Raw genomic sequence first — 12,140 nt, forward strand, 5'->3', positions numbered from 1 at the left:
AGGTAAAATGTTCTGTAGTACTATACGACGCCTGTTAATGCATTCCATCCTGATCACAATTAAAGAATGGTGCAATTTGTAACACATTTAAATGTGCAATGCAAATATTGGCACCAGCTATGTATTTTAACATGTTTATCAACCTGCAAACTCACTTACACTTGATCTGTAATTGAATCTTACATTGGGGTTGCCTGCTTGTGTTCCGATGGCCGTTCTGCAGTTTGAACTTGGTATAGTCTTGCTGAAGGACTGGTACCAATGGAGGGTTTTGTCTTTAATGGGACATTGCTTACGCTTATGAGGGTGTCTCCGTTCCTATTTATTAATGGTGAGGTGACAACAATGAATGTGCTGTCTCCAATTGGGCTCCAAAGACACTACTTTTTAGAGCGGATTGGATAGAAACAATCCAAAAAATGAGGTTGTATTCTCTCTCTAGTAGTCGATTCTGGACAGATAAGCCAGTGAATATGCTAATGAGATACATAGCGCAGTTTCCTCATCCCTACTGGCGTCATCAATTTATGTGCCTCAAACTGAATCTACTGTTGACTGGAGAAATACAAGCTATTAGATCTGGGACTGTCTCAGGTGATGGGATGTGTGATTTTTGTACAACGCCACGTTCGAACCAAACTAGACAACATTTGGTCATTGGTTGCAATGCTATACAAGGTCTGAGGCTAAAGTAATTTCTCAGATTTGTGGACAAGCAAGAGTGGCTGCAAACTGATTGAGTTGCTAGAGTCATGGGGGATACGCGGTGGTCATACCATCGCTGTGGTGAAATTCCTGGGAGCCATAGTTTGGCAACAAAGAGGAGAGGGTGGAAGACCAGCACGGAAGCATTGACTGGGAGATCAGAACAACCCCTCTTGTTAATTCTGATGGAACTCGACTTTGAGCCATTCTCCATTTAACGGCACCTTTGCCATTGAAGCCTGAGCATCAGCCTTTTTGCTTCATCCCGACATACTGGAAGAATTTTCGCTTCTCTGTTTACAGCACTGTCCTCTACTTGATTCTATCAGAGTCTGTTGAGGCCTATGAAGAAGAGGCGTCCAGCCTCGAAACGCGTCGCCACCCAGAAACACACTACTGGCAACACTCCTTCATTCTTCATTCTTCACTTGTTTTTTGCAAATGTACTGAGATTGCTTTTGTCTTTGTACCCAAAAGCCTGTACTTAAAAATAATAACATATGCACTTATATTTTTTCCAAATAACTTTTTGTGTTTGAAACTTCTTGTGTTTAAATACCATTTAATTACTCATAAAGAATTTATTTCCTCGAGGATATAGTAGTTGGATTATCCAACACCCCCTACAGTGTGCAGGGGACGCGAGGGTTCAAGTTTGAATCTTTTCCTTTTTTGTTATATGTAGAGGTCTTGTGCCAGGATCTCAATTCCTGCCCCGCACCTTTAAAATTTAAATACCATTATTTTTTACGTTTCTCTAAATAATCAGTATACTAGGTTGTGCACCTGCCTTGGTATTTTCTAGCCATAGGCTTAGAACCCATAAACAAAAAATTAAAAAGTTTAATTTCTCTTTGAAATTGTGTACAGTTGAAAAGTGGTGTGTATCTACTCTTATTATTTTTGTATAAATTTTTTATTAATTGAAAATGTGAAATGATGAATTGTTGAATTGATATATCAATAATATGTTGATCTTATTTTCATAAATGTTTAAATGTGGTAATGCTTACATTTTCCATTGTATTTTTATGTAAGACCAACTTTTCTTGGTCAATTCATAATAAAATATTTTAATGTTTTTAATTGAATCTTTCAGGTCATGGTCTGGATCCATGGGGGTGCTTTGGTGAGTGGTGGAGCATCGCTTTATGATGGTTCAGCCTTATCAGCCTATGAACATGTGGTGGTAGTAACAATCCAGTACAGGCTTGCCATCCTGGGATTCTTCAGGTAAAGCATTTCACTTTGTCATATTGGTAGTCTTGTGATCGTGCATGAAACGAATGATAACCATAGGAGTATCTAAAATGAGAATACATTTTGACACCTGTTACAGGCTCGTCTTGCTCCCCCAGAACCCCTCAGGGACACGGACACAAATAATACACAGGAGACCAGAAGTAGAGAGAAATTGCATGTAATGCAAACAGACCAGCGCATGGGAGGGCTGCTCACTGCTCTATTGCCCCCCCACCCCGGGTGTGGCTCATCTTTATATACAAATGGAGTGGCTAAACCCATTCTCCACCCATGAAACAGCACGTATAATAATAAAAAGGCCGATTTCGGAGAAAAGGGGAAGTAGGGCCGCAGTTGTGAAATGCTTTCTCTGTCATATCTGCGAGGCAGCCTCTGGTCTTGGGGATCCGATCCAGCAGTGTCGTCAGCTGTGTACTTCTCAGGAGCGGCTGCCTGAGGTGTAACACGCATTCCACAGCGCTGCGAACTTGCTTGGCACAGGTGTTCAGTTGTAGCCCAGTCTTATCGCTTCACAACGGCCTCAGAGAAAAACCAAAGGAAAATTTAGTACCCAAGTTGGTAACAACACCAAATAAGCAACATTGAAAAGGAGCCCTCTCAGATCTTGGAAAAAAGAAGGTCATGATAAGGTGCCAATAGAGGAAACGTGTTCAGATTTATTTTTATCGCTAAAGGCATGCCCCTGCACGCTCACACTAGAAAGAATACAGCCTGCTCAGGAAATGGGCCCAAGAAACTCTTGCAAGGATAACAAGTATTTATTTCTTACAGAATAGAAATGCATCGGAAAAGAGCTATGCTGCCGCTGAATATTCTGAGCTCCATAGGCATGTGCAGCACATTATGAGCACAAACAACGTCACTGATGGCGTAATTATATATAGTACAAGTCTACAATCCTAATTGGAAGGGCTCTATATCTGTAGGGCCTGCTCCATATGGGAAGCCAGGCCATTGGTCCATCTTCATCAGTCCCTCTCTGTCCTGGTGGGCGTTGCCGGCCTCATCATCCGAGGTGAGGCTGGCCTAACAATTAATTGGCTACTAAAAGAAACAATGTTATTTTATCTTTGGAACTGTGCAACTGGCAGATACAGGGATGAGCTCAGGGATGGGGGGAGGGCTGAGGCCACACTAACTCACATGCTCCACAGATTTCCCAGGCAGATAAACAACTCCCAAGGTCCTTCAACTTCATTGTGGGCTATAATTTGTTGCCACCCTGCACCTCGCTGCACAAATCATGTGACCCATTAGTGAAGGCACGATAGCACTGCCTTCGGATCTTAATGATCGATCGAGGGATGCAACTTTTTATGGTCGGTGGTCTGGGTTTAGATGGTCCTGTGGCATGCAGGGGTCTCAGGATGAAAGCATTGAAAAACTGTATTTCTCGTGTAGGGATCGTTGGGGGGCAGGAGGGCCGTTCTATCTTTACTGTGGGATGGTGCTGCCAGGAGGAGTGCTGCTCCTTTCACATGACCTAGCAGGGCGCATTCTTCCCTGTGCACCAGGGCCTGTAACTTTTTCGAAGAATGGAGGAGTTCATGGACTCTATGAGACCTGGCTGGGTTTGGGGGAGACGTTCGCGCTCATGCAAGGGACCTAATGCTAAAGCACACAATGCGGTTCGCTGCGCTTGGGCCTAAATTATAAGATGGCTGCTGTTCGCCAGGATGCCGTTCACACCCACATCTACCACAAACCCTCCTCTAGGTGCATCACCTGCTCCCTGGATTTGCTCTCTTGGCGTTTATTTCTCATTTGGTATCGCGTGGGGGGAGCAGACCCACTCTCCTTCACAACATGCCCCCTTTTGTTAAGCCCAAATTAACAAACTCCTGCAGTGTAATTGGCAGCTAAGTTCCAATATATATGTTCCTCCCCCCTCTGCACCCGCTCCAACTTTTCAGCTTCCATGTATGGTGACGACCCAGTCCTTTGGTACCCATGCTCTGCAAACATCTCGTAAAACTTGCTCCAGACTGGGCATATTCCTCCGTGGTGCATGTCATGTAAACACAACCCACATCCCCGGTTAAATCAACCCAGTGGTCTGCATAGTTCTCAGGATCTGGTGGGGGTGTGGTGATTGTGCCACAGGGGTGTAAGGTATAGGACATTTCTATCATACAGGGTTTGTTTGGGTCGTCTGTCTGGGTACTACTTTCTGTGGTACCACGAGGTGCCATGGGTGCTAACCCAAGTGAGACTATAATCATTGCGCTATTGGGTACTGCTTTGCCACAACACCGGAGTCTCATTTGGCACATGCAAAAGATGACCATGATGAAGACAATGACGGGCACTAGCATTTTCACAATCACCCTCAGCCAGGATGGAGCCCAAGAGAAAGTTAAATTGAAACAATCTGCACTCTGTATTCTAGCTTCCTTCCTCATGCAAACTCTCAGGTTGTGTACAGCTTTAATTATGTGTGATAGAGAGCCCTTCTCAGCATCTTCAGGAGGCACGAATGTGCAATAGGAATCCCCGATTTTTTTTGCACACGCCTCCTTCCATCGCAGTCAGCATATTTAGGATGCAGTGATTCTGCATTGTCAGCAGCCTCAGAGTGCAGAGTTCCACCTTTATGACGTTGAACCCTTGATTGCCAGCTGTATCAATTCCTAACAGACAATTTTTCAGCCATTTAGCGTTGGCCACAGCTTGCACACCAGGTAGTAGCATTGAGGCGAAGAACGTCTCTGCTTTGCTGAAGAGCCTGTACTTATCTGGTATTTCATTGAGCAAGTTTGATGAATCTTTGGACAGATAGTTATCTCTTTTCTTTCTTCGCAGAGTTTCTCTTTTTTCTTTCCAATGGAAGGTGTGCTACTCTGATCCTGACAACAGGTTTCTTGTTTGTTCTTCAGATGTTGGAAAGGTGGTGGGGGCAAAAGTCTCTGTTGGCCCCCCTTGCAAATGTACTTCTGTGGTTACAAGCAAGACTGAGTGTAGTGTGGCCAGCAAAAAAAAAGCCCCTCCATGATGGTGGGAGGTACAAGTACGTTTGTTGGGCACACACCCAATAGTAATCCATCACTGCCGCCGTCCTTTTTTTAAGATCAGGAATGAGCAAAGTCTTATTGCAATGTTCATTGACCCCTAAAAATGTTGTTTCGGCACTATAAAAGCAAAGTTCATATGTTTCTTCTCTGTGCACTTTCACTGGTTTCTCCATTTCTTCAATCCATGTTAGTTTTGTGATGTGTTCAGTCCAGAATGATGCACATGCTGCTTCCACCCTGGCCAGAGTCCCTTCTTCATATCCTATTAGAACCTCTGCAATGCAGCTAACGGTTGTTTGTTGCCAGTTCTTGTTTCTTGTTTCAGCCGGTCAAGTGGCACAGCGAGTAGAGCGCTCGCTTTGACACCCGTGCAGAGCCTGTTAACGCAGGTTCGAATCCCGGCAGGGCCAAACTCAGCCTTTCATCCTTCCGAGGTCGATAAATGAGCACCACACACCGTGGGTAATAATAAGCAGCGCTCGGATACCTGAGGGTTTGTAGCGCTATATAAAAGCCTAATTATTATTATTTATTTATTATTGTGTATTTATTTAGGCATTGGTTGTTGTTCAGATTGTTGTTGCATCGACAGGTTAGAGTCGCACATTGTGTGCCTGAAAAGTACCCCTGAGCCTACATAGCGCAAGATGTACTTGACATTGTGCCTCTAGAATTGTTACTTCTTGTGGCACTAAGACATTGGGTGCCCCTGATGCATGCATTATCAACGAACACACATAAGAGCTTCCATTCACTCTGTTCCTTCCTCTGTTTCAATAAATTGCTAAAAACTTGGCTATTCAACCAATACTAGACATCCACTCCTGTAGGGTAGACCTATACCAACTATTGTAAATAATATAAATGTATTAACCTTTGCAATTGTGTATTTTATTGTATCTGAAACTGCGTTAATTGTATTTTAAACTGTCTGCAACAATGCTGTGATACCTAAGGATCTGGGCGTTTAACAAATGTAATAAAATAAATAAAGTAAAATAAAATGTCTTCCCCTACTTCCACCAAGCTCTTCTTTTATATGTCCCCCTAATATAAGGAAGCTCCTAAATAGATCCCTAAAATAAACATAGAAATAGTGTACATGCTTGCTATAAAATGCATTGCACACATATATGAATATGAAAACCTAGACATAACACTATTGAGTGAATATATTTGACTGTAGGAGTGGTTTCACCTTCTTTACTATCAGAAAGGCAAAAATGTATGCACCCAGAAGAGAGAGAAAGAGAGACTGAGAGAGCGAGGCGCGCAAGAGAGCGCCCCCTGTGCAAAAGTAGCATTTTTGGCAGCTGTGCGTGTGCGTGGGTTTGGGGTGGGTGGGGCAGTCCAAAATTTGAATGCTGCTAGTGGAAAGGGAAATGAGGTAGATGCACACTACCAGTCCTTTAAAGTGCTGGTGCAATGCCCGAAGGTTCCTTCTGAACGTCGGCCAAGTGGGTCTAATAACAAAGTCCCTTAACTTTAACTGCAAGAGGAGTGGAAAACTCTACCTCAATCGGTCCATTGAATCTGGGGCTGCCCCACCTGTTGATAAAGGACCGCACATCGACGAATTGTCCGGGAAGCAGTGGGTGGGTGGATGGGAAATCAGTCTTGGAGTTAGCTGTGGCTCCTGGCACGTCTTCGATCGGGGTGGTGCAATCTGTCGGGAAATGCAACAATGATATGATATGGCATTTATAACACGCGTGTACGCAAGTGTTTCTAGGCACGACTGGACAAGGAGGGTCAAACAGAGGGAGGACAAAACAAAGATCTTACTAGGCCTTGTGTCATTCAGATCGTGCAAGTGCCGGGAAGGGGAAGGGAGAAGTTCAGGTAATCAAAAGTGCAGCCAGCGGGTGGTTCAGTCCAGGTAATCACAAAGTGCAGCAAGAGGTGGCTTATAAGTGCAGAGAGATGGGACTGTAGTGTTACAGATACAGACCACAAGTGTGGGGGGTGCCAAGAGGCAATGCAAGGTGCAACTGGACAGACAGGGACCTGGGCCCAAGTTCAGAGGGTGACCAGGTGACCAATGCGTGAAGCAGATGGGTAATAAGCAGGGGAGAGGAAGACAGAAAGCATAGGCAAAGAGAAAGGTCTTGAGTTGCTTCCAGAACTAGAGATGGTTCTGCTCAAGTTTGAGAGAGGAAGGGAGGCTGTTGCAGAGGGAGGCCCCAGCCGAAGAAAGAGATCTGCCCCCAACTCTCTGCTTATAAAAGCGACTGACCCTTAGAGAGTTGGAGGTGGATAAGCAGAGAGCTCCAGTTGGGAGATACTTAGGAAGAGAGAGTTGGAGGTAGTGTGGTCCCAGGCCCCAGAAAGCCTTGTGGACAATGCAGATGGTCTTGAACTTGATCCTTGTCACCACTGGTAGCCAATGAAGAGATTGCAGAGCTGGAGAGATACAATCCCTGGGCTTGAGGCCAAGGACAAGTCTTGCAGTCCTGTTCTGGATACGTTGTAGAGGATGGAAAGTAGAGGCAGGAAGATTTAGAAAGAGACTGTTGCAGTAGTCCAGCCTTTAGAGGACCACAGCTCTTGAGACAGTGGGCCTCATTATGAGCCTTGCGGTTAGGCAACAACGGCGCCGGTAGTGCTACTGGCGCCGTTGATACCTCTCCCCAACATTCCGAGTTCTGCAGCGGGGTCGGTTCGTATGCCAGGTCAAACCAGACATGCAGAGCGACACCCGCTAGCAGAACAGGATGGTAGCAACGGTCCTGTTATTAATGTACCGGGTCCGGGTCCATGAATGGGAATTACCGGGCCCGCAAAGGTTGGAATGGCCAGGTAATTCCCATTTTTCGGGACCCAGACCCGAGTTTGGGGTAGCCATGCCGGTAAAAATGGCATGGCTACCTCCAAACTCGTAATGAGGCCCAGTGAGCTTCTGAGGGAAAGTGAGGAAATGAAGAATACCTCTGAGGAGGTGCAGCTGATAGTCTGACTTCTTAGAGATGACGGAAATAAAAGGTGAGAAGGAGAGGGTGGAGTCAAAGGTGACCCCAAGGTTTTTGGCCTCACAGGTAGGAGCAGGAAGAGGACCCAGAGTGGGCGGTGAGAGAGAGAGGAAAGGAGGAAGTTGGTGTTCCGATGAGGAGGATCTCCGTCTTACTGGCATTAAGGCAGAGATAATTGGCGGCACACCACTCCCGAATTTCAGACAGACAGTTAGGAATGAGAGAGGGAGTAAAGGTGGCTGAGGGGAGCCTGAAAGAGAGCTGTGTGTCATCTGCATATCACTGAAAGTTGGAGCAGAGAGCATCGATGCAGTGGGCAAGAGGTGTAAGGTATTAGTTTAACATCCAGGGAGAGAGGTTAGACCCCTGGGGAACACCACAGGTAGAGAGAGAGATAGAAGATAGGAAGGACCCCAGTTGGACCTGAGAGAGCCGGTCAGTGAGAAAGGAGGTCAGCCAGGACAGGTTATCACGGTGTCATCAATCGGGGGGCTGACCTGTGATTCAGTGTCAGATTCACTGGACGAGATGTCTGATCCGGAAGGTTCTTTGGAGGTCTTGTCAGGCGCTCCTTTTTTGGTGCAGAGGTAGGGTCCGTTCCAGGAACTCGCCACAGTTGTTGCGCTTGATAACACTATGCAACAAAAATGACAATCCCCCTGCGCAGCCCAGAGAGGGGAAAAAGCTGGTGGCATTAAAAAATAACAGATGGTCCTTTACTTACAGTACAGTTCCAGAAGGATGAAAGACCTTTATGTCCTTTCATTGGAGGAAGTCAGTAATAGGCAATATCCAAAACGAACTGGCAGGTTTCCTTGGGGGAAGTCAGTAATAGGAAAATATCCAAAAAGGACTGACAGGTTTCCTTGGAGGAAGTCAGTAATAGGAAAATATCCAAAAAGGAATAGCATATTAGGGCAACAAATGGCAGAAATCAGTATCCATTCGTGGATACAAAATGCCAAAGTAATAGAAAGTAAGGGAGAAAACTGAGTGGACAGTACAGGCGAACAGTAGTCGGAGCTAAAAAAGTCAAGGAAAGTGTAAGTAGAATGGAGAGACACTGAAAGGGCTCGTTATACTGAGAAGAATCAGCACGGGCAAACTATTTATTTATTTATTTATTTATTTATTTATTCAGATTTTTAAAGCGCGCGATCAGCCCGAGAGCATCGTGGCGCTGTTACATTCCAGAAGACACTTGTCTGGTTGCAGAGAGTAAAGGTAGATTAGGGTACAGGCATTATGAATTACAGACTATGCATGCGTTTTGGGTTACAGTCTGTGCATGCAAGGTGATATTTACAAGGCATTACGTTTACAGTAGCGTTATTTTGTTACATTGTGTTTGTTACATTTTCGTCAGCAAAAGTGTTTGCGGTACAGCTTGGGTGGGGGTGGAGCGCGCTGGTTATGTAAAGAGTTTGGTTTTGAGGGCCTTTCGACAAGTGTGCCAATAGAAACAACAAAATTAGACAAATGAGAAACCAAAGACACCTTACCGAATCGTGTCAGGGTGGAACAGAGCTTTCGTGCGAGATCAAACACAACAGAAAAAGAAAAAAAAGCTAGGCTCGGGCTGGAGCAAACCAGGACCGAAAGGCAGAGACAGAGGGAAACAAGTAAGAAGCAGAAACCGAGGGTGGCGAGAAGAGATAAAGGGAACCGAGCTATGGAGTGGAACAATTAAGTGAAGCAGACAATAAGAAAGCGAGTCACAAGAAGAAGCAGTACGGCTACAGAAAGCAGCGATAAGGCAGAATAAGGAGAAAGGCTGGAACGCAAGCGGACCAGTTGAGCGAAGAACGGGAACAGTTGCAACGCACCAAGGGGGCGTGGCTTCCCAGAGTATAAGCAAGAGAAAACGTAAAGAATAGACTGCTTCGTGGAATGCCTTGATGGGTCAGTCGATGGCCTCTCCAGTGGGTCCAAACCTTCCATTCACTTCCCCTCATGACACACTGAGGCACTTGAGCAAGATGGCAAGGTTGACCATTTCAAAAACAGAAGAAAGATCAAGGAGAATGAGGACAGAAGGAAGGTTAGAATCAAGGTTGGAGAGCAGGTCTTCACGCATGTTCAGGAGAGCAGTTTCCATGCTTCTGGCCACTCTGAAGCCAGACTGATGGTCATGGAGACAACCCACAGTTTCAGTATGAAGGTTAAGCTGGAAGATGTCCAGCTTTTCCGAGAGTTTGCCCAGGAAAAGCGTGAAAGAGATTGGGCGAGTTAGCCAGAGAGGAAGGATCGTCAGAGGGCTTCTTTAAGAGGGGGTGCACAAGGGAGTGCTTCAGGGAGGAGGGTAAGATTTCAGTGACAAAAGAGTGATTGCAGAAAACGGCCAAGGCTGGAGCAAGTGTGTCGATGTGGTCCTTAATGCTTCTGGAAGAACAGGGATGAACCTGTTTTCAGGAGACTTTCACAGATCAGACTTGTCTAGAAACGTCATCAGGGGCGAACAAGGGAAAGGAAGAGAAGGTAGGAGAGGCAGCCACAAGAAGGGCAGGAGTGGGGGAGGAGGAAGAAGAGGAAGAGATGGTGGACAGGATGTCCTGAGTTTTAGTGATGAAATGAGAAGACAAGGCTGTACAGAGGGTTAGGCAGCTCCTTGCAGATTTTGAAGAGTTTGGCCGAGTTGTTAGATGCTTCAGAGACGCAGGCTTGGATGTGAGCTCTCTTCTTGCCGCGGACAGAGAGTCTGTATGGCCTTTGGAGCAGGTGGCAGGCCAGTTTGTCAGAGGGTCCACCCATTGCCCCCCACTTCCTCTCAGCCACCCTGCACTTGCAAGGAAGGAGTCTACCTGGCCGGGCGGCCAATAGATAGTGGCCACAGTGAGAGAAAGAGACTGAATATGTGTCTGGATATAGTAACCCAGACGACTGGAAGGACGTGTGCGGATTTCCACTTCATGTTCTTTGCTCGTTATTTATTCGTTGTTCTGGTCTGTGAAATTTTCTTTTTTTAAAAATGATACTGCAATTCAAAGTGGTTTAAAAGTCTGTAGGGTATTTTTATTCCAAAAAAGGCCTGCGAAATTGGTGTCTGATGCATTTCGGTCAGTTTGACCATCTTCAGGGACAATTTCTGGACAAAACGGAAATTTACAATCAATGATGTGAACATTTTTCAAAAATGATATTCTTGAAACAGTATTTCACACTCATTCATAATTGTGTACTTATATTTACCAGGCTTCTATTTCCTAGCTTGGCAAAGGCTTTATCATTGTACTCTGGATCTGGAGCCTTTGGGTGTATCTGTAACACATTGGGTTTTTTGCACTTAGTACCTTACATTTGTTGAGGTTCCTCATTGCATAGTCATACATTTTGTACAGTAAGAGAAAGGCCAGGAGAGAGAGCCTGCAAACCAGGCATTCAAAGGAGGAGCAGTCCTGCATAGGAATGAAAGAAGCAGGGATTCACTCTAGGAAGATCAAGGCTACACCCCGCCAGGATGGTTGGTTCTGGGCATGGAGAGGATCTTGCAGCCATCAGGAAGGGGAGTGTCAAAGCTTGCGACAGAGCTGGCCGTGAACCATGCCTCAGTCAGACTGAGAACATCCAGATTGAGTTCTTCCAACAGACGGCAGATGTCAGAGGAGTGTTTGACAGCTGAGCAAGTGTTGAAAGTGGCAATGTGGCGCAGGTTGCCCCCTTTGAAGGACATTTTCGTGGAGAGCTACAGGTCAGAGGTATGCCCTGAGGAAGTGTTGAAGGTGCCCTAGATGTGCAGAGGAGGAAGGAGGAGAGGGCAAGGTAGCCAAGGAGGAGGAGGTGGGTGTCAGAGGCGTGGCAGAGGCAGGATGCAACAGGGTGGCCGGAGAAGCAGCAGATGTACCCGTAGAGGTGGCAGAGGATGGAGGAGGCAGTGGAGCCAGAGAGGGGAAAGAAGGGACAGCAGGAGAAGAAAGGAAGCTGATAAGGCACGTGAAGTATCTATAAAAAAGGAGCAGGTTGACCTTAGGGCCTTGGACCAAGACAGTGTTGTTTAGGTAAACATTAATGATGGTCTTGGAGGCGTGGAAGGGGGGCTAGGAGGGCTTCCCATTGGGTGCCACCATTAATAGATGAAGAGGAAAAAGGAGAGAGAACAGAGACCATATGGGGGTCCATAGGCATGGAGAGGGAACGACAAAGAGGATGTCGGTAAGGGTCTGTCTGGAGGAAGCACTGGTGTAGATTCAACGAT

At 45.9% G+C, this 12,140-nt stretch overlaps 1 protein-coding gene across 2 annotated transcripts in view; it reads left to right on the top strand.

The window, feature by feature from the left end:
* LOC138455244 (fatty acyl-CoA hydrolase precursor, medium chain-like) overlaps window positions 1–12,140 on the top strand; it is an 820,182-nt gene that overhangs the window by 260,581 nt on the left and 547,461 nt on the right. For both annotated transcript variants that reach the window (XM_069607092.1, XM_069607093.1), the window contains exon 5: window positions 1,805–1,938. In XM_069607092.1, coding sequence (XP_069463193.1) covers window positions 1,805–1,938 — 134 coding nt within the window. The remainder of the gene's footprint in view (window positions 1–1,804; window positions 1,939–12,140) is intronic.

Source organism: Ambystoma mexicanum, chromosome 1p (assembly GCF_040938575.1).
Source record: "Ambystoma mexicanum isolate Mex_15411 chromosome 1p, UKY_AmexF1_1, whole genome shotgun sequence".
NCBI lineage: Eukaryota > Metazoa > Chordata > Amphibia > Caudata > Ambystomatidae > Ambystoma > Ambystoma mexicanum.